Source organism: Pseudopodoces humilis, chromosome 21 (assembly GCF_049639895.1).
Source record: "Pseudopodoces humilis isolate 2021_Gansu_Grassland_sample_001 chromosome 21, ASM4963989v1, whole genome shotgun sequence".
In the NCBI taxonomy this organism is placed as follows: domain Eukaryota; kingdom Metazoa; phylum Chordata; class Aves; order Passeriformes; family Paridae; genus Pseudopodoces; species Pseudopodoces humilis.
Window position 1 is genome coordinate 6,698,099 of NC_142220.1, and position 25,436 is coordinate 6,723,534.

Here is a 25,436-nt window from a genome sequence, read left to right on the forward strand (position 1 = left end):
GAGAAATTGCAAAGGGACAAAGCAGAGCAAGACTGGAACTCATTAATTGTGCTTTCAGTTGTGTTCTGAGTTGAGCAGGAAGGGATGGAAGGGCTTGTGACAGAAATAGGGTGTATTATTTGTGCTGTCAGAAAATGAGCAGTAAGTAAAATTGGTGATGGGATGAGATGATCACGAAGGGTGGAGCCTTCAGTGAATGAATATAAGCAGCTTTTGAAGGTAGTGGGGGAAAAAAAAGTCCCTCTTCATCTCTTCCTTTCAGGAACTGCCTTCTGAGCCTTGTGGTTGCTCTTAGCCTGCCCCTCAGCTGACACTAAAAATAATGGCCTGCTTCTGATCAGAGGATTCAGCTGCTGCCAAACCCCTTGAATTCTGTGCCTACCTCTACTTTTCACTTGAACCCTTTGTCTGGGATCTGATAGAAGTTTGCTGGCCCTCTCCAAGAGCTAATGCTTTAATGCTTGGAAGCACTCCGAGGGCTCATTGGCCCTTATTAGGGTTATTGCCAGTCAGGCTTTGGCTCCCTCCCCCTGCTTCCCCCTTCTGCTGCTTTGTGCAGCCTCACAGGGCCCTGGCACTGGCAAGTGGCCCTTGGCTGCAGGACCAGAGTTGCTGTTAACACTGTCTTGAAAAAATCCTTCCACCAAAGCTGGCACAGTGTTCCCTGACCCCCACAGACCTGCTGCTCTGCAGAGGGGACAGTCTTGGATCACAACTAAAGAACAAATTTTCCACATCTGAGTACACATATTGGGTCCCTAATATGGGATGCTGTTTTATAGTGGCCTGAGTTTTAGGTCAAATGCTTTCTGGTAATGCGAGCTCTTTTATAGGGCTGTGTGTTTGCTGCCAAAATTCTCTACTCCTAGAAAAGCTTGGCCTGGAGCTCTTTTTTTTTTTTTTTTTTTTTTTTAACTTTTTAATAGTAATACAGGCTTTTTCTCAGATGTTTAGTAATTGAATATTTGCAGAATTTGTCTAACAGTTCTATTAGAAGAACATAATGTTGGAAGGAAAAGTACTTTTCATCTCGGTCATGAAGCCTGAGGCCTGTCTGGTTAGTGAGAGAATGAGAGAATGAATTTTTTTCACAGCCTAATTGGTCTGTTTCTTAGAATATGGTTTGTGTCTGTGAGAGCTCAAACCATTTCATGCCTGGACTGTGGTCCTGAATTCAGCTTCCAAACCACTGCCTATGTGGCTTCATGGATTGGGTTGTCTTTAATCAGAGCAGGAATTGGTATGGTTGAAAAGTGAGACAGACTTGTGTGAGACCACTCCTGCTCCAATTCATCTCTGCTGGCTGATGTTGCACAGGCAGATTCCTCCTGACAGTTCTCTGTGCCCACCCTGCTGTTCCTTAGAGGTTTGTTTAAACCATTAAAAAATCCTGTTTGAGGGTGACATCTTCAACTAGTAGTTTTTAGTGCACAAGAAAAATGCTAATTTCTCAGTAACTCAATTCACAGGCATGAATTAATGTATGAGTGCTCCATGTGCCTCATTAATTAATAGCATGGGATGCAGGTACCATTAACCTGGTAGATTTTCTTTGAGGAGAAGGAACAGAAAGTAGGAACGATCAGTTCATGTTTCATAAGACTGACCAGGCTTGATTCTGCAGGTGAACTTGCTCACTGATGTGCTTGTTCTGCATCTGCTTGTACACAGAAAGAACTTTCCATTGGAATGTATTCTGCATGGAAGTGGCTCAAATTCTATAAACCATTTCCTTGTCACAGTGGTATCTGGTGAGAGAGATTTATGTGAGGATCTCTCCTGTGCACAGGGAAGAGGTGAGACCTCTCATAAAATGAAGAAGGATCAATCTACAGAAGATCAAGGGAGTTAAATATCTGCAGTAGAACAGAACATAAGATACTGGGTAATTAGTATTAAATGAGAGAAAATGTTTGTCATCCTATAAAATAAATGTCAAGTTTTGGAAGCAATCTCCTTGAGAAGAGTCTTCAAATGCCTGGCTCAACAAACAACTCCCAGTTTGTTTCAGATCTTCAGTAGCAAAGCATAATACTGCCTGTGCCTCAAAACTCTAAAGACAATATCACAGGGCATAAAAAATGTGAGTGGCCCAATATCTCATGAAAGTTTGTTATTCCTCTGTAGGATAATCTGCTTTTAACAGAGCCTCTGTCCAAGTTTCCAAACCAAACTTTCTTCCGGGTACAGTGGTCTTTCTGAACCCTCCTCCTCATTCCCTCCCAGAGTTCAGGAGCTCCAAAAGAGTTTCACCTTTGTGGCTAAAGTCTGTTTTGCCCTCCTGTGTTGCTTGTTCCTGCTCCCTTTCTTCTCTTGGTGCACACTTGTGCTTTTAAATTTAATTTTTAGCTAACTAATGCCTTATGATCTGGAACAAGGGAATAACCAGCAAGAGCAATTCCAGGCAAGCAGGCCACTCATTTAGGAGGAAGCTCAGCATTAGTTCAATTTACCTGTGAGATCAAATTGCACTGAGGTGACCACCAGCACTGGTGCAAAGGAAACAGCTGGGGAACCTGGGAGACAATGGAAGGAAGGAGTGGCCCCATAAAGTTCGGCTGTAACATGAGACCTCACCCTTGGCTGCATGATTCCTTCTACCTTTATCTCTACAAGTTTACCAGAATCTGCTGGGGATTTTCAACTACCTGGGTGTAATCATTTCGGTCTGCACAATCTGACATTCCACTTTGAGCCTTTGATTTGTACTTCTGGGGCTTAGCTGCTTTCTGCAGAGCACTCATTTCCCACGGGGGAACAGCCCTGGGGGCTTTAGCCCGCCCCCACCATTAAAAAGCCTCTTGCTTTCATGTATAATTGGGTTGAAACCCAGTTTAAATCCAGGGGATTTCACTGATTTAAAGGAATTCTCTGTCAAACCCATGGTTCCCAGCTATGCAGAAACGGAAGGAGAGCAAGGACAGCTCATTTGAGGCCACCCAGGTTCCTCGGTGTGCCCAGTAAAAATAAAGTACAGACATCACATCCTGAGTCCCTGAGCAGCACAGGACACAGCAGCAGCAGCAAAGGAGCAGTGGGATGACCCATGGGCCTGTTCCTGGCTGCTGCTGCTGGCCCTGCTCTGCCAGGAGCTCACTGGTGTCACCAAACTGGTGCTCCCCAACCAGGACTGAATTTAATACAGCCTTGCCTGGCCCTGCCTCGTCACTTTTCTCCTTTTAGACATGAACCACAGAGCTCACTCAGGGGATCAGAAGAGAGAAGGCTGAGCTGTGTGTCCTTCAGCTCACCCAGATCAGGTCCATCCCTGCCCCGAGCCTGGGGCTGTCTCTGACCCCTGCCATGGGGCCACAGGACACTGCCTTGCAGTGTAACAGGATCATCCAGCCCTGCTGAACGGCGGACAACTGGGCAACAAAGTGCTCCTGAAATATTTAAGGGGGCTGTTTTCAAACCTATGTAACTTAATTGTTTTGGTTTCTCCTTGCAATCATGAATATTTTATTTGGTTTCCTCAGGTTATGGCTGGGAAGAGGCCCTTGGAGACCTTTTGACTTGTCTTAAAATAGCTGGAAGAAGGCAGCAGAGCCCTTACCAGTCTGAAACTGCAAGAGGTCAGGAATGAGAGGTCAGGAATTCTCCCTCAGTAGCCTGGGGTACAGGCTCTAAGGAGAATATTTTCTGTCAATATGAGGCAGCATATGGTATGGAAGCAAGAGTGGAGATATTTTATATTAATGCAATAGGGGGTGGGGGAAAGGAGGGGAGATGCATAAAAAAGATATATTTTTAAACAAGGTTTACAGGCTTCAGGGTCCTGACTGAATTGTCAATTCTACTTGCAGTGGAGTCAAACCAAGAGGAGACCCTATTTATATATTTAGCAAGTTTAATCTTAACAGATGTTCCTAAGAATAGCTTTGACCAATCTCTTTACCCAAGCAAGCAAGGTGGTTGGGAATTTATGCAAAGTATCATTTTTCTGATCAGTCACAGCCAGTTTCTGCTCTTGTGTTTGTGTGATTTACTAATTTTTAAAAATGGAGTTACCTTCTCATGACTTTTTTATGCAATAGTATCAAAAGTTTTTATTTTATGTAATTGACTTAAGAAGAATTTGCAGTCAAAAGGTGATTCTGATATTTTATCACTGTCTAATAACTTTTTAAAATCATAGTGGCTGAATTCTGGCTGAAAGGACCTGGTATTTTGCATAAATGAATAAATCTTTAGGAAACTCCACTATCCAGTCTATTTAGGGATCTGGAGCTGAAATCTGAAGGGTTTCATCTTTCTTGGTGCTTATCTCCCTCTCCCTTAACGTGATATGAACCAACTGCCAGCATCTTGCCAGGAGCACTTTAAAAGGCAAACAAATGTGTTCAGTCTGTGCAGAGAATTCAGGTCAGAGGTGCTGGGACAGCCAGGCTGGAGACTGGGCTGGGGAGGGAATATCTGCACAGCACCAGTTTAGCCTTTCTCATCTCAGGTAGCTTAGAGCAGACAGGAATCTGAAGTGAATGTGATCAGTGGCTTCATCTCAGCCATCCCTGGGTGAAAGCCAAATATCTGAGGCTTCTGACAAATCACACAAATCAAAGCAGCAGCTCTGGTGCTGCCTGGGCTATGCAGAGCCTTGAAGAGGCTCCAGCTGATGCTGATGGAGTTTGTTAGAGACATTTCCTCCTCAAGAGTTGAATTTTTCAGAGCAGCTTCTCCTCCCTGCCACACACACACACATCAGAAGCTTAGAGCCAAGAGCCCTGGGGCTTTTCTCCAAGATTTGTTGAGGAATTAATGTTTCAGATGCCATCAGTCATTCTGGGCTTTACAGGAGAGATTTCTCTTTTCTGCAGAGAGGGATAGAGACTTATTTGTGGACAGTTAATAAAAGAATGTGATAAAATAACTAACTACACTGTTGCTCTACAGCCTCATTCTTGTGAACTAAGAGAAGTGGAGCATCCAGGGACAGAAGGCTCAGGTAAAATGTTTCTTGAGTTCTCCAGCTCAATCCCCAGTTTTTATCTTTGCTTCTTAATGGAGGAGTCCTCAAGATACAGAACGTAACAGCCAGGGGTTCTTGGAAGGAGATGAGGGACAAAGAGGTCCCAAACTAATGCTGCAAAGCATCTAAAATCTTAACACATTTCATGTTTAGGCCACTTGTTGTTGTGGTGGCTGGACAGACCTGAGTTCATTTTGTTTAACCTCCAGCTCCTGTGGAAAGGCTTTTTGGGAGGGGGCAGGAAACCTTCCAGAACCAGGGACATCCTCAGAGCAGTTAAATCCTGCTCTCCCTTTGCAGCCTGGGGAGAGCAGGGGGAGGCTGCACGTACAGCTCACACTGAGCATTTGTGCCTGCTCTGTTACCTGGTTTCTTGAGAACAACCCAGGCAGGGCAAAACCATCCCTGAATTAAACAGAGTTTCATGGACATAAGCACTGGCTGTGAGTAACCTCATCCTGTCTGCAAGAGAATATTTGGAAATTCGAGTTGAAAGGAGATTTAGTCATTCTGCTTGATTTGGACTGAGATTTAGGCATAATGAGGGCAAAAATGGTGCCAGTTTTGCTGTCTTTTCAGTGAGCAGCTGGAAACTGCTTTCCTGTTTCCAAGCTGGGTATTGGCAAGGAGAGAGCAGAGGCTGAGCTATCCATGCTTGGCTCCCTGGAATAAAACTCCAGGGCTGCAGAAGAAAGGGACCTATGATTTAATTATTTTCACTGGCCTAAGCTTTTTTTTTTTTTTTTTTAGGTAGTTTTCACTGTGCCTTGTCTGGCAGCCTCTTGCTTTATAGCAGATGTGTTTTAGTTTTGGAATTGACCCTTTCAGTCTTTCTTTGAGGGTGCACCTAATCATACCACATTCACCTGACCTAGGTGAAATCCCACCTCTTCTTTTATCCCAAACTCTGCAAGCCAGCTGCTGATATTGCTGGTTGAGAAGTTCAAAAGGTACCATGGGATTAGCTTGAATTATTGATGCCACTTTCCTTCCATATACGTGTAATTATCTGCTCTTGGGGCACAGCCCAGCCAGAATCCCTGTTAGACTCCACAGCTGGGCAGGATTGCAGGAACTCTGGAGCAGACCCTGGGCTGCATGGAAAGAAGGCATGGGAGAGGGAATATGTTACCTCTGCATGGATGTGAGCTGTGATCCAGGGACGGGGCAGCTTGCTGGAATCCATGTAGGTACGTTACAAAAAAATCACTGTGCTGATATAAGAAGGGATTTGAGCAATTTGTACAGTGAACGAAAATAGAAACTTAATTCTTAAGTTCCAGGCAGGTTCCTTTAATATTAATGATTGTACTTTCCTCTGTATGAGTTGGGAGAATCCACTGTGCTCAGGGAAGACAGACAATTCCCTCTTGGTCTTAAAATAGCAGCGTGAGCTTTCTGCTCTTCTTTTTATCTGTCGGTTCATGCTGTGATTCTTGACAGCACTGAAGATCTTATTTCTCTGATGTGAGTTATTCTCATTTCTTCTAAAAAGGGGAGAATGCCACAGAATTGTTCTTTTTCCTGTAGTGATTTAGGTGAAGTTGCTGTGCTGAGGGGAGCTGAAAAACTGATGAGCAGCATCTTTCACCTGCTGCAATGTGTCCAGCAGGCAGATGGTCCAGGGCAGTTAATCAGAGCAGGTCTGATGTCAGAAGAATTGTTTATATAAACAGTGATTCATCTTCCCATTCCCAGTAATAACAGTGGTGTTACAAACCAGTCTGCTCTAAAACCCTGTCTCTGAAGAACTGTAAACTTCAGTTTTTCACTTTCTAACCCAGATTCAGTCTGGGGTCCTGTCTTTACAGTGAGTCAAACCAAACTCCTGTGTCTAAGCTCCCTACAAATTTGGGCAGTGCTCCTGACCTTCCTCCTTATCCAAGAATTTCAGCATTTTTGTTTTGTGGAAGGCTTTAGCTCTGCAGACACATGACTATCTAGCCACAGCACATAAAAGCAGACTTTTATTTATTCTTTTCTCCTGCATTTGGCACTGTAGAGAAGCTGAATCAACTATAAGCCCCCAGGAGGACAGATTATTAACAACTATTCTGTACTGAGGATTTAGGGTCTAATTCAGCTGCCATTAATCTCAGTAACAAAAGTCTTGTTGCAGGATTTAGAGATCTAGGCCAGGAGTACTGGGGCCTAGAGATGGGGAGGGGAGAGGCTGAAATGAGGTGACCAGACACCTAGGGAAGAGGATTGGTGTTAAGAGATGAGCTCTGCACTGTGCAGAGTATCCAGGAGGGTTTGAACAGAGTCAACTCTAGACCAGATCCAAAAAAGCAAGTTTAGAGGGAACCCTAAGGACACATTGCTGGGGAGCCCTTAATGTGTGTAACTGCTTTCAGGGCAGCAGCTTTTTGCTTCAGTATTAGAGTTGCAGCTGGGGGAAAGGGAGATACATTTTTAATTTTTTTTTCTCCACTGCAGATTGTTCTGTGGTGCAGAACAGCACAAAATAGGTGGTACAGAAAATGAACCAATATTTGCAATAAACCCCTGTGCTTTGCACACACACAATGTGCTTTTCTTAGAACATCATCCTTCCTGAGCTGTGGAAATCTCAAATGTGCTTTTGCTGCCCTCCTTAGAGTGACTGAGGTGAGACAAACTCCTTGATTCACTGCATGTTATCTTACAGAGTTGTTCCCAGAGTACTGGAATGTACTTTTTAATGGCCTTTTTTCAAATTTTATTTTAATAACTTGTAAATACACTTGGACAAGTTTCAGTCTGCAATCAGGTCATAAGATTTTATGGAGAGTGGCTGGATTTCCATCTTTCTTGAGGTACTAAGTGCTAAAAATTCTCATTCCTTGACAGACTTTATAGCAGCTATAAAGTTTTAAAGCTTTTAAAGCTTGCTGAATTGCAATCTTGACTGTGTGCTTTTCCCCCATCCCCTTCCCTGGGGCAAGGAGATGCCTGTGGATGGAAGTTCCAGGAAACCTTGGCCAAAACTCTTTTGGGCTCATAGCCTATGTACAGACACTGTACCCTCAGCTACTGGGGTGCAGGGACAGAGTGCCAGACAGGTAAATACATTGCCAGCATCCCATAATAGTCTAACATGTGACTGGAGGCTTCCAGATGATGGATTTCAGCCTTTAAATAAGTCAATGCTTGGTGAAGTTAGGATGAATCAGTAACAAAATCCTGACTGCTCCATCCTCTGTTACCCACTGAGAGAATCTGTAAACCTGTGATGGCTGAAGTTTCTCTTCTCTGTGGAGAATCCACAGAGCTGGCTGAAAAACTGAGAGAAAGGAAAAGGAGAAAATGGAGAGAAGACTTTAACAGAGAAAGAGATGAGAGGATCTATAATGGAATTTCCCTGTTCCCTGTGCTGGTTTGGTCCCTGCCCGTCACTGGATAAAGAAATTTCCAAGATAGACTCAAATAGCCCCAACAAAAGCCTTTTTATCTTTTTTCTTTGGGAAGATGGTGCAGACTGATGGGTTTCCTTGCCGTAAGATTTTTTTTCCCTTAGTCCAAGTTTTCCTTCCTCTGATCCATCATTTCCTTTCAGTTGCACTCTCAGTGTTTTGTGGTTTGGAGCCTTCCTTGCAGTGTTTGGTGTTGGGGACCCAAACCCAGGCTCCACCATCAGCACTTCATTCACTCTCAGGGGCCCCAGTGGCACGTCTGAAGCAGCAAGAGGTTGACTCATAAAGGGTCTGGATAGCTGGAAAGGATAGAAGTGAGGTTTTGCATCAGTCTGAAAGATCAGGACCAATCCTTTGGGCACTTTTACATCCATTATTCCATACATATGATTGGAGGAAAGATAAAGAGATAACACCTGGCGTCCTGAACATTTCCCACCCTGCCAGGGAATGACAGTGCACTCAGGGCAGTTGAGTGGAGAAGTTTTGACACACTGGAGCAGCGTTTGCTTCTGACATTTATTTCACACACATCATTAGATGTGTTCCTCTCTTCTTCAGCACAAAGAAGGATATTGGAGAAGCAGAAACTTAAATAAAATAATCATTCTAACTTGAACTACAGTTCCAGTCCAAACCTTTGTCAGCTGTAGAAAATCATGGACACATGGCCTAATGATGGGATTCTTGGGGAGTTGGACTTGGATGGTACTGATGGGTCCCTTCCAGGTCATCATATCCTGTGATGGTATGATTCTGATAAAAGAAGAAAATCAGGGTGATTTGAGACAAATAAGGCAGAGATTAACCTGGAACAGGGCAGTCAGTTTGGCACTGCACAGGCAAGGCTCTGCAAACATTTATTTGGCTCCACAGAAACAAAGCAAATTATTGCTCAGGAGCATCTGGCTTCCCTTTGTAGCTTATTTCCCAGCAAAATGCACAATGTTTCCTTTCACAGGTGAGTTGAGATAAACCCTCACAGATTCCTGAACACTGAGGAAATGCCTCCTTCCCGATCCAAGACTCGGCAGAAGAAGGCTGGAAAAGAGCAGGTTTGTGACAAAAACTCTGCAGGAGACTCAAAGATCCACCGTGGGAAGTGGAGGGAAGATCAGAGCAGAGGCCAAGTGAAGGCCAAAGAGTCACTGCCTGGACAAGGTGAAGAGCCCTTAAAAATCCAGAGGCTGGGGAGGCCTCAGGAAAGCAAAGAAAATGACCACAAGAAGTTATTCCAAAAAAAAAGAGCCTGCAAGAGAAATGATAAAAGCGAATCCAGTTTGGGGAGAAAATGTGGCGTGTCCAGGTTGGAGGGGAGAAAAGGAAAGGCTTTCAAGCAAAGGGAAATGACATCAGGGCAGGAGACTGAGGACAGCAGTGACAAGGAGGGAAAAGCCATCACAAACAGAAAGAAACGGAGTTTTAAAAAGAGGTGTGGAAAGAGACTTGGTGAGACAGGCTCTGAGCTGGGGGCTGTAAAGGCTATCACAGAACAAGGTGCTAAAGGCTCTTTTCAGAAACAGAACTTGGCAGAAAAGGCACAGAACCCCAGGGGAAGGCACAGAGGGAATTGGGACTTCAAGGAGGCTTCTGAGCAGAAATCAGGTTCTCAATCCCAAGGCAGTACAGCACAGGAAAAAGGTGAGAGGACTGGGAAAAAGCAAGTTGAAAATCTTACCAGGATTGTCATTACTGAAAGTGAGGATGAAAATATTCTGGAAACCTCAGGTAACTCCTGCTCTGACTCCAGCAGTGAAGGCCATGGAACCCACAGAACAGCTACAAAGGAGACTGTGGTGGACAGCACTTCCTCCAGTGAAGAGAAAAGCAGCTCTTGTGAAGAGAAGAGCAGCTCTTCAGGGGAAGATGGCAACAGTGGGAAAGAAGTTGTGCTCAAAGATCCTCCTGTGAGTGAAGGAAAAGGCTACAAGGAACTGGCTGATGAAAGCAAGGAAGCACCTATTGAACCTGAAAAGGAGCAGGTGACCACAAGTGGAAAAATTGAATCTGAGGCCAAAGGCACTGAATTTGCAGAATTGGAAGCAGAGGAGAGGATGAGGAAGCCAGACAAGATGCTGAGACAACCGGAATGTGCTCCAGCTGAGAGCAGTGAGGCAGATGGTCAGTTAAGCATTTCAGGACTCCCAGTTAAGAGTGTTAAGGACAGGAAAAATATTGAAGCAGACAAGGAAAATATACTAGAAAATGACAGAGATATGTCAAAAGATGGACCAGTGAATTCTGACAGCAGTGGGGAGAGCAACCCTGTAGAGAATATTGATGAAGTAAAAGAAAACAAACCAGAACCGCTCCCAACTGCTGTGAAAGCAAAACTCCACATTCACCTTAGCAGATATGAACAGGAAAAGAAGGTGAGTGATGAAGGCACACAGGTGAAAAATGGATCTTTCCTCTCCAAGGAGCAGAAGACATTGAAGGAGAAAGCTGGGAAATGCAAGATCCCAGAACAAGGTGAAGAGGCTGGACATAGACAGAGGGACAGTTCAGGCTGCAGCAGGCAGGACCTACCAGCTCTGATGCTTACAAAGAAATGTCCTCAATCCCAAATCCCCCTCAGTCTGGAAAACCAGCATAAAAACACTGAGATCAAACTGTCACCAAACCAGAAACCAAATCCTGCCCAGATGGCTTTGGGAACCAGCTCAGACCTGAACAATGTTGCAAACATCTGTTCAAAACCCATAACTCTAGAAACTCCCAGTAAACAGAAAGAACCCAACATAGCTCAGAGTTTTGGAGAGAAAAGATTAAATACTTCAAGCTGCTCCACAATTACAAAAGAATTGTCTGATAAGCAGCTCTTTGGAAAGAAGAAGAAAGTTGGAAAAGTTATTGGAAAAGTTAAACAGAGTTCAGGCCAGTCTACAAAGGCAAAAAAAGAGAAAGCAGAAGAAGTGGTTGCAGAGGCACCTTCTGAAACAGAACCTGGGTATGGTGGGGAAGGATCCAAGCACTTGCACACCCGTTCTGCTTTTAGAAAAGTCACCAGCTGGCTTGGCCAAAAACCTGCCAAGAAAGCAAGGCTGAAAGCTCGATTGCTGAGTGTGGCACGTGCAATTGGTATCTCCAGATGGCTCTTGAAGAAATTTGGAAAGAAGAAGAAGAAGAGCAGCAAACCTTTTGGATTCAGAAGTAGAATGGCAATCCGGATTCTGAGCACTGCTGGGTGGGCTGGTCGGTCTGGCAAAGCCTTCCCTGGTGCAGCTGAACAGCTGGAGAGGGCTGAGCTGAGGGATAAAGAATCTTCTGCTGCATTAGTGGAGGGGAAAGGTGGTCCTAAAATTATAGAGGAAGTGGGACACACTGATTTGGCTCCTGGTGATTCCCCTGCTCATGGAACCGGTTCCTTTCCATGCTCAGATGAGAAGAACAGTGCTACTGATGCCAAGTTTGCTGTAGTGTTCCCCAGAGTCCACAGCTTGGTTAAGGCTAAGAACTCCTTGTCCAGGGGCTCTGGCAGTGGTTATTCCTTACAGAAAATGAAATCTCCATCAGAGAGAAGATCTGTCACTCCTGCACAACGGAGTCACAGATTCAAATGTGACCTTCCCAGATCTCTGATGGATCCAAGCCAGCAAAACAGTGAGCAGGGCTTCCTCCCACGTCGAGAAGAGGGGCCACTTCATACATCAGATTACTGCAGTGAGGTGGATATCAAGGAGGGTTCAGGTGACCTCCAGACTGCGGGAGCCATGGTCACTCCTGGTGTGCACTGGTCCCAGCAGCAGGGATGTGACCCTGCAGCGTGGCTGAACTCTGAGCTGCTGCCACAGCCAACCATCGAGAACCTGAGCAAATGGGCCATCTCCAAGGAGCCCCAGCTGACCAGCAGCTGTGTGAGGGTCTGCAAGGACCAGTGGGAGGCAGAAGATGTTGCTGACAACATGCTGGAGATGGAGTTCATGCAGGAACAGGTACAGGTGTTGTCCCCAGTACTGGAATGGAGCTGAACTTCCCCCGATTTTCAGCCATGTATCTGTGCATTTCAGGTGTACATGTGTGAAGAACACTGTGCAGAAGTTGAGGAGATTGAAGATCTAACCAGGCTGGAGTAGGTGTCCTCAGTGTCTGCAGCTCATTCAGGTCACAGGGGCTTGCCTGTTATCCTGCAAAGGTGGCTCAGCAATAGAAAACACATTACAGATCCTTAGCTAGATAGGAGAAAATAAAATTTTTCCTCTGTGGGAGAAAACAGAATTGATTGGATGCATATCATAGCTGAGTAACTGATGCTCTGCTGAAAAGCTAAGTGAAAGACTGAATTTTAGTATTTAAGTTCTGGACCTACACTGAACCACTGGGGAGGAGCAGAGGTGCAGAGGGAGCTCCTGGCTGTTATGTAGAGCATGTCCCCAGGCTCTGCTGCACAGAGAGGGCACATTGAACCTCTGCAGTCACACCCCAGGGCCAGCAGCTCAGCCTGGTTAACAGAATTCTGTACAGCTGCATCCCTGGAACTCTGTTCCTCCTGTTAAATGGTTCCCAGTCCTGAAATGGTTCTAAAAAAACAACAAAATACTTAATGGATAGGGGAAATTAGGTTTAGAGGCTGATGTGACTTCTGTGATGTAGCAGAAGGACAGAATTGGGAATTTAACAATGCCTTTCTTATTGTATGAAGTGAGTGGTGAGAAAGGACAGCTTGCAGGATGAGAAGCACATTTCTATGTTCTTTGCCTACTGACATTGACATCTGTAGTTTAGTGACTCCTGCTGCCCTCAGCTGTGAAAAATTCATCTTTAAGAGATGTTTAACCCTTGGTTCACTGCTGCTGTTGAAAGACAAGCCCCTGACACTGCCCCTCACACATCCTCCCCTCCTGTCATCCTGCTGAGATAAACACCTGTAAAGGCTGTGCAAGGAGCTGTGATCACACAGAGGAAGTTCTGAGCTTTGAATGCTCCATTCTCTGATGTGTTTTAGTCCTGGAGGTGTTGTAACCACATGAAGGCAGTGAAGAGTTTCAGTCCCAGCTCCACACAAAATCTTTGACCCCCGTTCGGGCCATTCACTTAAGAGCTGGACTCCATGATCCTTGTGGGTCCCTTCCAACTCAGAATATTCTGTGATCCTTGGGAGGGCAGAAAGGTTAATATTTAATATTAACACATGCAAGTGAAGCTTATGACTGACAAATCCTTTCCTCTCTTTGTAGGGAAGTCTGTGAGAGCTCAGTCCTGCTGTGCCTGAAGAAGAGGTTCCATCACAATCTCATTTATGTATGGATAGTGATGCTTGGCTTGGTTTTCTTCACTGCTTATTCACTCTGAACAATGAGCTTTAAGAGAAAATAATTTATATTATGCCATCAAGCTTTAATAATGCACCAAGTACCTCACTCATTACCGGGAACAATGATAAAAAGTATTCTCACACAGCTTTTGCTCAGAAATCAGGTAGCATGAACTATTTGGGGTGAAATCTGAAAGTTCCAGAGTTTCTCTGTAATTTTGGTATTTGTTACCAATACCTGTGAGCATACTTGGTCTCCTTTTTAGCTTCAGCTGCTCCTAGTGGGACTCTCCTGTTTTAGCAGAGAAGTTCTGAGTTAACAATTGTGGATCTTGAGAAGAAACCTCAGAGTTTCTGCAAACATTTCACAACGTTGCAGTCCAGATCTGGTTGTGGATGGTTAATTGTTCTCTTTTCCATTTACTGGCTCAAGTGTTCAAACCTGTACCTGTAATTTCACATGGAGCTTGGAGAATAGACAGAGAAGATGACCACAGACCAGTGAGTGCTTGCTTATCCCAAATTATTGATGACAGAGATTAGAAAGTGACCACTGAAAAGCTGTGTCTTTGATAAATCGGCAGTATAATCAGAATAAATAATATTCCTTTAAAGGGGATTTGTATATTTGTATTAATATATGCATTCAGCTGCCTCCCTCATCCAGAAAATTCTAAGAAGCCACCAGATTTTCCCCCCTTTCTTTTTTTTTGTCTTAGACTTACATTGGGCAAATTTTGATTTCTGTGAATCCTTTCAAAGACCTCAGTATCTACTCTGAAGATGTGGCTACAGAGTACCAGCAAGGGACTCTCTCAAAAAATGCCCCGTATGTTTTTCTTTCTCAAATAACTTTCTGAACCCTGTTCTGTTTGTGCTCCGGAAAGTATTTTATTTTCCTCCACTTCTCTGGTAGAGCAGGATGAATGTCACAGGGAGTGAACAGGAATGTCACAGGGAGTGAACAGCCCATTTGGCAAAGCTGTAGTTGCTTGGGCCTCTAATACAGAGCTAAAATTCATCCCTGGAAGTGTCCAAGGCCAGGCTGGACAGGGCTTGGGAAAATCAGGTCTAGTGGAAGTTGTCCCTCCATGGCAGAGGAATGAGATAGTCTGTAAGGTCCCTCCAACCCAAACCATTCTGTGATATTTAAGTCAAGTTTCTTTGATCAAGACACTGGTCCATCTCTAATGTGGATCCCTGATGAGGAATCTTTCAGTGCTGCACCTGTGAGGTGGAAATGTGGGGTCAGCTAACGAGGGTTTCTTTCTGTCCATCCAGACACATCTTTGCCATAGCACAGATGGCCTACACGCTGTCACAGTCGTCAGAGCAGGAGCAGTGTGTTGTCATCAGGTAGGAACTGAAGGGCTTTGTTGGAGGCCCTTTAATTTCTTTATGTAAAAGTTCCACTTTTGTATTTCACTTCCTGTAAGTTGGTCCTTCTGGCTCTTACATGAGGGCTGCTGTGGAGAACCTGAATAAGGTGGATTTTTATTTCACTCTGTGCAAAAACAGTTTGAATTTCATTTAACTTCAGAAGATTGGGAGAGAAGGAGTCTGAAATTCCCCAGTGGAATCCTATTTGGGCCCATTTTGTCAGATTATCTCAATGTTTCAAGCAATGGGTGACAGATTTTCAGCTGTAAATCAGCACAACCCCTCTGATTTGCTGTAGCAGGGCCTCTGATGTGCCCAGATCAGGTACCTCTGTTTTGATGCCAACTTCTCCACCTCTTGCTCCTGCAGTGGGCACAGTGGATCAGGGAAAACAGAAGCTGCCAAAGCCATTGTGCAATACCTGACCATGCTGTACCAGGGATCTGACAGCCACAGGATCAGACAGGTAACAGGCAAGTGAGCTTGGCTGGAGGCTGTGAGGGTTGGGCAGGGAAAAGAAGCCAAGGACAGGGGAGAGAGGCCATGCTGCTGATGTTATTTCTGTGGCTGGACTTGGGAGGGTTTGTGCTCCATGGTGAAACTCCCATAAAAACTCGAGGACAGCTGGTGTATTTGTAGTTCTGTATTTTAATACCTGGGAGAAGGAAACTGCTGTATCTGTTTGAACAGCGAGCTGGCAGCTGCCATGGAGAGCTTTTGGCAGAGTCTGGGAGGTGAATCTGAACAAACACAGAGCAGAAGTAAAGTGAAAGATTATAGCAGCAAGGGTAAAGAGCTCACAGAGCAACTCACCACTTGCTAGAGAGAATGATACCAGGACACATTTAAAAAGATATCTTTTACCAATGTGAGAATTATATCAGTGAAGTCACATTTTTGTTTTATCTTTTCAAACTGACAGGTACCTAAACCCCTTTTGAATTTAAAAACCTGTGATTGCTACTGAAGTGTTCCCTCCCTCTTTTCTTTACAGCCCTGCAATGTCCTACCCATCCTGGAGAGTTTTGGAAATGCAAGAACCATCCTCAATGACAACTCCAGCCGTTTTGGAAAGCTGCTGAACGTCCACCTGCGACAGTGAGTTCAAGAATCTCCTCGGGCCCCTGCAGCTGCCAAGGGGTGTTTGGGTGAGAAAAGGTGGAGCAGTGCTGAGAGTTCACACAATAACCCCCCCTCCCCTTCACTCTTGTCATCAGGGTAGGAAGAGGGCGAGTTTACACCCCTGTTTTGTTTTTTCTTGTGTTTCCTCTGAAAAAGAACAGAGCATAGTTCTCAAGATGAGTGCTAAATTAAGAACATAAGAATGGCTGAACTGGTTTATACCAAAGACCCATCTGATACCCTGCTATGTCCTCAGCACTGACCTCAAGCACTGCCTGAGGCAAGAACAGCCCAAATACACACTATGCTTTTCCCTAACACCTCTTGAGCTCTTGAACATTTGCAGCAGCTCAGTTTTCCTCAGTCTCCTGAGGTTTTCCAGTTTCTTCTTGGATTCATACAAACTTGATACCTCTGCAACAGCCTTCAACAAGTGTTCCACAAGTCTAACAAATTCTGTGAAAACCACCTTTCTGTTTTGAGCCTGCCTACTTTCTAACTTCTGGGTTTGATTGGTTTGTTTGGGGTTTTTTTCTGACCTTTGCCAAGCACTGAGGTGATTCTTTCATGGAACAGTCTATCAAAACCCTCAGGTCTCAGTCCCAAGGAGCAATGTTTAAATTGGAGCCTGTTTATATGTGAAGCTGGGTCTGCACCCATCACTTCACATTTATCTACAGTGGGTTTTGTGTGCCATTTTCTTGCTCACTCTGCACTGTAAGGTCTGTCTGCATTTATTCACAACTGGCCTTCATCCTCACTACCCCAGATAATTTCATACAAGCAGGAAGCTTTGACCCATTGCTGTTCAACTCCTCTTCTAGGTCACTTACCAAACCTGCACTCACAGGTCAGGTACAGACACTTTGTGGAACTCTGATGGTTGTTTCAGACTGTTAAAAGAGTTCACCTTTATTCCTACCCACATTAAGACTTTCCTTCTTATTCCATGCATGCTTGGTTTCCCTGAAAGTCCCACAATTTTGTCAAAATATTTTGAAAAGTCACGCAGATTATATCCCTAAGATCATTCTTACCTGCAGAGACACAAGTCTGCAGAAAAGCAGACCCCAGCTTCTGACAGGATCTGTTGTCTTATTCTCAGTGGCATCGTGGTGGGAACATCCATCTCCCAGTACCTGCTGGAGAAGTCTCGTGTGGTGTTTCAGGTGAGGACCAGTGACCCCCTCTCTCCCTTATTAACATTTCATCTCAAACTTACTGTTAGGTGTCAGGGGTGAGAATTAGTATGAGAAATGCTTTCCATTTCTTCTATTAGCAAGAACTACGTCCCCTCCATGTAGCACAGGGTGATCACTTCTTTTATTTGAATAAAATAGGAGATTTCTCTGTCTCAGGTTGAATTAAACCACTTATTAGGGATTACTGACAGTTGAATCTTCCCTCAATTAGTTTTTCTTAATCTCTGGAGTGTGGAATTGGTCAAATATTAGAGCTGTGTGAAAAGGCCTTCTCTCAGATAGATGTTCTTAAGGTGTCAGTGGAAACCCTGGAAACTTTTCAAATGAAGTGGTTCTGACTTTGTCCTGCTGACCCCAGAACCTGTGTCCTGCTCTGTGAGTGTGCTCTGGAGGGGTTTGGAGCTGGAGCTGGATCAACTCCTTGAATGTGTTCCATCAGGCCCACGGTGAGAGGAACTACCACGTGTTTTACGAGCTGCTGGCAGGGCTGCCCATGGAGCAGAAAGAGGAGATGTATTTGCAGGAGGCAGAGTCCTACTTTTACCTGAACCAGGTGAGTGAGCTGAGGGTGCTCTGCAGCAGCTGGCAGAGAGAAATGGCCCAGGCATCCCTTCTGTTTGCTTAGAGAGGCACCAAATCACTTTTCTCCCCTGCAAAGGACTCAGGACTATGCTCAAGTCAGCTCTGCTCCTTCTCATAGTCGGCTTCTTCTCATCCCTGATCTAAGAATCGACATCTTTGTCTCTTTTGTGATCATTTTCTCACCTTTCAGTCCCCGTCTACTCTGGAAGGACAGGCTTTACCGAGGAGTCGTTGTGTAGACTCGTGGCTCCATCGTGTGGTGTAAAACCCCTTTTCCCATTGCCTTTCCTTGCATTTGCAATTTACTGCAAAAAGCAGGGAGGATTTCTTTCTATCTTCTGCAAAACACTTGCTTTATTGACTGAGTCAACGGGTGCAGATTTTAAATCACTGAAATATACTGCTGATTGCAATTATTTAAATTAAATTTAAATTTGCTTGTCAGACTTACATCAAGTCACAATCTTGGAACGCTTTTTTCTCTTTTTTTTCTTTTTTTTTTTTTTTGGTGAGTGTAGGTTTTGTTTTGTTTGAGTTTTTTAAGATTGTTTTCCATAATCAAGGAGGTCACAACAATTGCAAGAGATTTTTCCTATATCAGCGTGAGTCAGCTTTCCCAGGTGGCAAATTCAAATTCTTGGCAGAAGCTGCGGTCAGGAGGAATCCTCGGTAGTGATTGCTATCAGCTCACCTTCAGGCGAGCAATGGACAAGAGCCATTAATGACTCAAGGATGGAGGGCAATTAAGCCCTGGTGTGGCTTAATTGGGTGATTGATGGCTCCCGGCTGGCAAAGCATCGTAAAGCAAAGTCATCGAGGTGATAATTAACAGGAATATCCCAGCCTGCTGCGGAGAAGGAAAGGGAAAAAGATCAGATTATGCACGAAAGAGTTAGCAGAGACTGACAAAATCGATTTTGGCAAGAAGAAGCCCAAGGGATGCCTGGACCTCATCCCTGTCTCACCAAAATCTGCTGAGAGCTATGGTCAAAGAATGCCCTTGAACACAAACAGGTTCTGCAGAACCCCTGACCCAGGATTTCCGTGACCATTAGGGTCACAGGGAATGTCCTCTTGTAGAGAAAAGAAGCAGCAGAGGAGTGACAAGCCCGTGTTGTGGTGAAGTTTAGTGGCCAAGGTGAGACAGGCTGTAAGCCTGGGGGGCTCCTGGGGGCACAGAACCCCAGCTGGTACCAACTGGGGCAGCAACTCTGCCATCATTTACCTGGGAGCAGACTCAGGCACCGCTTCTCAAGCTCTGCCCGGACAGGGGGATCCTGGGCAGCTTGTACTGGAATTCCAGCAGAAACTTGGTATGTGTGGGTAAGAGAGATCTTAATCACAAAACTCCTGAGGGTGAAGACACTGGCCCCTCACCACAAATGCTGAATTTCCACTAGAGGTGTCTTTTATCTCTTCAGATTCCTCCAGTCCTTAAAACATTGAACTGCTTCTCTGCAGATTCCTGGGTGGAATTAACCCAGGTTAATTCCTGGTTAATTAACCAGGTGGGTTAACCCCTGCCCGAGGCTAAAGGGGCTGATCACGATTATCTGTCCCTTTTCTCTCAGGGCAGAGCATGTGACGTCCTGGGAAAGGAGGACAGTCAGGATTTTCTGGTCTTGGTGCAAGCTCTGGAGGGAATCAACCTCTCAGATGATCAGCTGAGCTCCACCTGGGCTGTCCTGGCTGCCATTCTGCAGCTGGGGAACATCTGCTTTACCTCCTATGAGGTACAGTAACCCCAACAGCTTGAGAATGGGATATTTGTGCTGAATATTGCTGTTGTCCTATAGTGGGGCCGAGGACATGATTCCTGACTGAGGATGACATCCTTTGAAGACCTTTCTGTCCTTTCAGTGTTGTGCTCTAAACTGGTCCAGACAGGGACAGAAGATGGGAGGCAACCAAAGGTCATTAGAGCTTGGGTGGCTTTTTAAGGAGCCAAAATGAACCTGGTGTTCTGCCCAGGCTGTGACCAGCTCTGTGCAGCTGAGGTGCTGTTGAGAATATTAATATAAGATATTAATACAGGAGGGACCTTGTATCCCATCCATTGTTCCTATCTATAATGTACAATAATATAGACAGTAATATATGTATAGTAATATATAATAAAGAACACTTTATTATTTAGAAAGAATCCTTTGAACACGCAGCCATTGCCAGTGACACTGAGATTCAGATTGTGGCCAATCTGTTGTGTGTCTCAGCAGAACCCCTGCAGAGTGCTGTCACTCACCGTGTCACTGTGAGTACTTTTCTGGTGATTTCTCATTCCTCCTGAAGCACGAAATATCCTGCCCCACTGTCCTAAGCTTAGAAGGCTCAAAATGTGGGAGGTAACACCAGGAATAAAATGGTTGGGATGGGCTGAACCCCTGAAGGCAGCTCTGTAAAGATGGCAGAACTCACATCTAGGAGGAATTGTTTCTGACATGAGTGGCTTCAGGTTTATCACTTTGGCCAGCTGACTCCCACCTCTGGCAGCAAAATTCTGGGTTTAGTTTTCCTTTTCATATCTGGGTGAATTCTCACCAAATAGGAAAAAATATCCATTTATTGACTGGGTTGACTTCCTTGTAGATTAAAAGAAAAAAGGTGTTTTTGTGAGATAATAAAAGTAAATTCTCTCTTTACATATCCAGGTTACATCTTATGATCGGATCTTCTCCCCTCTGTCTGTGGAAGGAGCCATTGATGCCAGGTGACTTCTGCTGATGTCTGGGTGGGTGAGATGCAGCCAGAGGTGCTGTCTTTGCAGTAACTGGTTCTTGTCCCCTCTCCCACTCAGGGACTCCATTGCCAAGGCTCTGTACTACCTGCTCTTTGAGTGGCTGCTGCTGAGGATCAATGAGTGGTTGGCTCCCTGGGAGTCTGACTGTGCCGTGGGCATCGTGGACATCCATGGCTTTGAGGTTATTTTTCATGTTTGTCTGCTATGGCCTAGGCAGTGAGGGCTCAGCAAGGCCTTGGAGTATTTTACTTAAGGCTCTTGTTAAAACCTGTGTGTCCCAATGAATGCTGGAAACAATGGAATACAGAGGTGGGGCTGTGCATCCAAGAGTAGATCTTCTCTTCATTGTGCTCCTTCACAGCTTGTCTCACTCTGGCTGTTCAGCCTGGTCAGTAAGCCAGGCTGAGAGCTTGCAAACCGGACAGAAGATGGTTTGAGCTGTTGGGTTTCATTCACCCTGGCCAGAACCAGCAGCTCAGCTCAGCCTGTGCAGCATTTACAGGGAGCCACAGCTCCCTGGGCCACAGAAGTGATGATCCCTTCTTGTCTTTGCAGGATCTGGGGGTGAACAGCTTAGAGCAGCTCTGCATCAACTTTGCCAATGAGCACCTCCAGTGGTTCTTCAGCCAGACTGTCATTGCCCAGGAAGAGGTAAAGTGGAATTCACACCACCTTAAGGCAGCACACAGGGACTGAGCTGAGGCATCCTCAGAGCATCCCTCAGCAGGGAACAGGAAATGGAATGGTCCTCTTAAGCAATATCCATGGAATCCTACTCCTAACAGCTGCCTATTTAATACCTTTTATTAATTCTACAGTAAATTAAGGGATTTTTGTCAGCTTGCTTCCTTTTCCAGATTTTATAAGTGAGTTGGTCAGGGCCAAAGAGCCCAGACCACAGAGGGTACTTTTAAAGCCTTTTGGCTTCTTTGTAGCACTTTCTGTACCACTTATGTCCTGGGGATGGAAGTGTATTTATCAGACTTGTTGCCTTCTATAGTTCACTTTATCACTCAGCTTAGCAGCCTTCCTCTCTCAAATCAGGAAAATCATTTATGGCTTTAAAAGAAGTTTCATAGGACAAAACCAGACAATTCTAGGCAAGTTCCTAACAGCAGTAAAACACTAACCTCCTGATAAGCAACCCAAATCCCTCTGTTAATTCTCTCCATTTGTCCTTGTTTGCATGGCTGGATTTGGCCTTTAACATGCAGGAGGAATACAGTCAGGAGCAGTTAGCTTGGATTCCTATTTCCAAGATGTACAGTGAGTCCTGCCTGGATTTCCTTACTGCAAAGCCCCACGGCATCCTGTGCATCCTGGATGACCAGACATCCCTGACCCAGGTGAGGAGCTCAGCCTCTCATGGGATCCTTTTCAAAGGATGGTTAAGGTGAGGCTGTTTTCTGGAATGATTGCACAACTATTCAATGTTTTTACCTTCAGTTTAACAGTGACTTTTCAGCCTACTGAGTGTGTTGCAGCATCAGGGAATCTCTTTTATAGGCCACAGACCACACTTTCCTCCAGAAGTGTCATTACCACCATGGAAACAGCCCTTGGTACACCAAGCCTAAGCTGCCTTTGCCAGAGTTCACTGTGCAGCACTACGCTGGCCCTGTCACCTACCAGGTGAGCTGGCAGGGGCTCAGAGGAGCTGGACAAATAACCCATCCTGGGGACAAGCTCTGGGTGTCCTGAGGGACCAGCTCAGTGATCAAAGCTTTCCCCTTGTGATGGCACATCCCTCTAGAGCATCAGATTATCAGAAGAGAGGAGATTAAGAGAGCCAACTAAGCTGCCTCTGGGCAGAAGCAAAATAGGAATTGCCCTGAGTGATGCAACAGCCTCAGAGCCCTGGAAATGCAGGAAAGCTCTTGCTGCTGGGGGAAAAGAAAAAAAATAAAAATAAATAAAAATAAATAAAAATAAATAAAAATAAGAGAGGTGAAAGCCTGCTGGGTGAAGGAGGAAAGGAGCAATCCCTTCTCAAAGCAGAAGTCATTGTCCTCTGCCACCATCTATCCTGGTGGCAGCAGGAAGAACCAGCTTAATTCTCCAGGGCTTTCCATTGTTCCACCTCTCCAGCTGCCTGTCCCCAGTCCCAGTGTGTGTAACAGGAGTGTTTGCCTGTCTGAGTGGTCTGAAGGGTGTTTTAAATCAGACTTTGCCTCTGCAGGTTCACAAGTTTCTCCATAAAAACCGTGACCAGCTGCGGCCAGAGGTGCTGGATATCTTCTCCCAGAGCCGCCTCAAGGTACAGCTGTGGGTCAGGAGGAAGATCTCTATTGCAGATAATCAGTGATCCACTCATTGTCTTTATATGAGAAGCAGAAAGCTGCTGATCAGCTGTCAGGAGAACCTGGAGAAGCCATGAGTTTTATTTTACTGAATTTACTTGGGAGTTGAGCAAATTGTCTTTGGCCGCAATTGATGCACTTTATATAAAACACACAGACTGCCTCAGGATGCAGCTGCAGTCCTGACACTGCCAGGAGCAAGGGAAAATGGTCCCCTTAAGTTCCAGGTAGAAGAGATTCTTCTTTCCACATAGTTCAGTGAGTTTTTGGTAATTTCTTTGTTTTTGCAGGTGGTGTCTCACATTTTCCAGAGGGCTAAAGTTGCCTATGGTCAGCAAAGGGAGTTGTGGGGCAGGGGCAAAGGGCTCAGGCCTCAGGCCTCCACACTGGTGTCCAAATTCCAGCAGTCTTTGGAAGACCTCACAGCCAAGCTGAGAGGGTGAGAGATGCTGTTGGCACACAGGGGTGTGAAGTCTTCCAAGGTCAGCACAGAGAGGAGGGTGATCCATGGTTCTTCCTTCTGTTTCCAGGAGCCATGCCTTCTTCATCCGGTGCATCACCCCTAACCCCAGGAAGGTAGGGCAGCACCCCGAGCTCCTTATGGAGTCCCTCAGTTCCTTCATTTGTCTCCAACAGCTTTCCTTGCACAGCCGGGATTTAAACTTTGTTTCATTTGATAGCTTGAGACTTTTCTTCCCTGTTCTGTGTCCCACCCTTCCCTGTGGCCATCTGGGTTTATCCTGTGCTGCAGGAGCAGAAGCCAGGGTCAGCTGGACACCAAAGCATCCCTTGGGCTTTGTGTTCCATGGCCCACAGCCCATGGCAAGATCCAATCTAAGGACAGGACAAGAGAAGGAGACCCTTTCTAAACTCCCTGCCTTCAGTCTCCTTTCTTTAATTTTTCTTTATTTCTTGTTTTTAATTTTTTCTTCTGCTTTATCTTCGCAGCTGTCAAATATCTTTGATGTGGAGTATGTCAACAGCCAGCTGCGGCATTCCGGGATCCTGGAGGCCATCCACATTTGGAAGGAGGGATACCCAGTCCGTCTGCCATTCCAGAGCTTCCTGGCCAGGTACAGGGCTGGCCTGGCTTGGGATCCCCCAGCCCTGGATGTTTTGTCCTCTGAGTACAGCCCTGGTTTTTGTCACAACCGCTCCTCCTGTGCCAGGTACGGGTTCCTGGCTGGGAGCAGGCCCAGCAGCGTGGAGCAGAGGGAAGGCTGTGCAGCAGTGCTGGCTCGTGTGGTGGGGAGCCCCTCGGATCTCTATCAGATTGGAGTGACAAAGGTGATGCCTACAGAGATTCCCACCTGGATTGCACAGCCCCACCCACCCATTCCCAGGCTGGCAAAGCATGGAGAGGAGCTCAGCCTCTGCCCAAAGAGTGAGGGCCTTGCACACCTTCCCCCCTCACCTTTGCCTCTTGTCTCAAGAACTAAGGAGGCCTTTGTAGCACTCCAGATTAACAGGAGACTCCAGCTCCAGGCTATTGTAGCATGCCCAAGTCCTCTGTATATCCAGCATTCCTGGGCTTTACTTTTGCCACCTTCATCCCTCCCTGATTCCTTGTCCACCACAAATGCATCCGTCTCTGTCACGTGCACCGGCGCCAGAGGGATAAACCAGCAGTTTTTGTTATTGAACAGCTCTGGGAGAAGCTGCTGCTTCCCTCGTGGCTCAGCAGCTGCTGCCTTTGCCCAGGTGTTTCTGAAGGAGAAGGCCAGGCAGCTGCTGGAGAGACGATGGCTCCAGAGGCAGAGCTGGGCTGTTGTCACTCTGCAGAGGAAATTCCGCCGCCTCCTCCACCGCCGGCGCCTCCGTGTCCTCCAGGAGAAAGTCACGGTCATCCAGGCTCACTTCCGAGGGTACCAGGCAAGGTGAGGAGTCAAAGGCCAGCCAAGGGACACACAGGTGGGGATGTCCAGGCCCCCCCTCATGTTGGCTCCTGGCCTGCTCCATGTGTGTTTGTGTGGCAGATGTGTCCCTCATTAGATGATTCTTTTCTTTCCTCATCCTCTAGGAAGCGTTACAGGAGGCTGAAGAAGACTTTGGTGCAATTTAAAACCATGATTTTAATCTCCAGACCTTTGGTTTGGAGGAGGAAGCGCTGCCAGGTAACAGCAGTCCTGTCAGAGCAAGGTGTACAGGAGGGGCTATTCCTGCCCTAAGCAGAGTGAGCTGGGGACTGGGTGAGGCCAGGGCAGGGATGGCCTTGGAAGGTTTGTTGGGAATGACCCAGTGAGGTGTCCTTCACCCTCTGTCTGACACAAATGTAGTCAAATGAAGGAACCACAGAGGCTGGAACCTTCTCTCTCTAGATGACATTCAGAATTGGTGCAGGTATTGCATACACAGCTGATTCATGGGTCTGGCTGTGTGAGCCAGGGTGGGAATGATGCCTTAAGCTTTAGCTTTTATATTTTTTGGATCCTGTACTGCATTAGTGTATAACTCTGAACTCCAAATAGAGTGTTAGTAGGTTCTCTTCACAGTTT

General features: G+C 45.8%; 1 protein-coding gene across 1 annotated transcript in view; it reads left to right on the forward strand.

Moving 5' to 3' along the window:
* The first annotated feature begins 14,698 nt into the window (after positions 1 to 14,698).
* MYO15B (myosin XVB) overlaps positions 14,699 to 25,436 on the forward strand; it is a 36,195-nt gene continuing 25,457 nt past the window's right edge. Inside the window, 19 exon segments of the mRNA XM_088065600.1 lie at positions 14,699 to 14,974; positions 15,368 to 15,464; positions 15,993 to 16,096; positions 17,226 to 17,289; positions 17,762 to 17,875; positions 19,476 to 19,637; positions 20,042 to 20,155; positions 20,553 to 20,611; positions 20,699 to 20,822; positions 21,197 to 21,292; positions 21,856 to 21,987; positions 22,148 to 22,273; positions 22,821 to 22,898; positions 23,232 to 23,380; positions 23,472 to 23,517; positions 23,890 to 24,014; positions 24,111 to 24,228; positions 24,643 to 24,818; positions 24,962 to 25,055. Coding sequence (XP_087921726.1) covers positions 14,859 to 14,974; positions 15,368 to 15,464; positions 15,993 to 16,096; positions 17,226 to 17,289; positions 17,762 to 17,875; positions 19,476 to 19,637; positions 20,042 to 20,155; positions 20,553 to 20,611; positions 20,699 to 20,822; positions 21,197 to 21,292; positions 21,856 to 21,987; positions 22,148 to 22,273; positions 22,821 to 22,898; positions 23,232 to 23,380; positions 23,472 to 23,517; positions 23,890 to 24,014; positions 24,111 to 24,228; positions 24,643 to 24,818; positions 24,962 to 25,055 — 2,094 coding nt within the window. The 5' untranslated portion in view covers positions 14,699 to 14,858.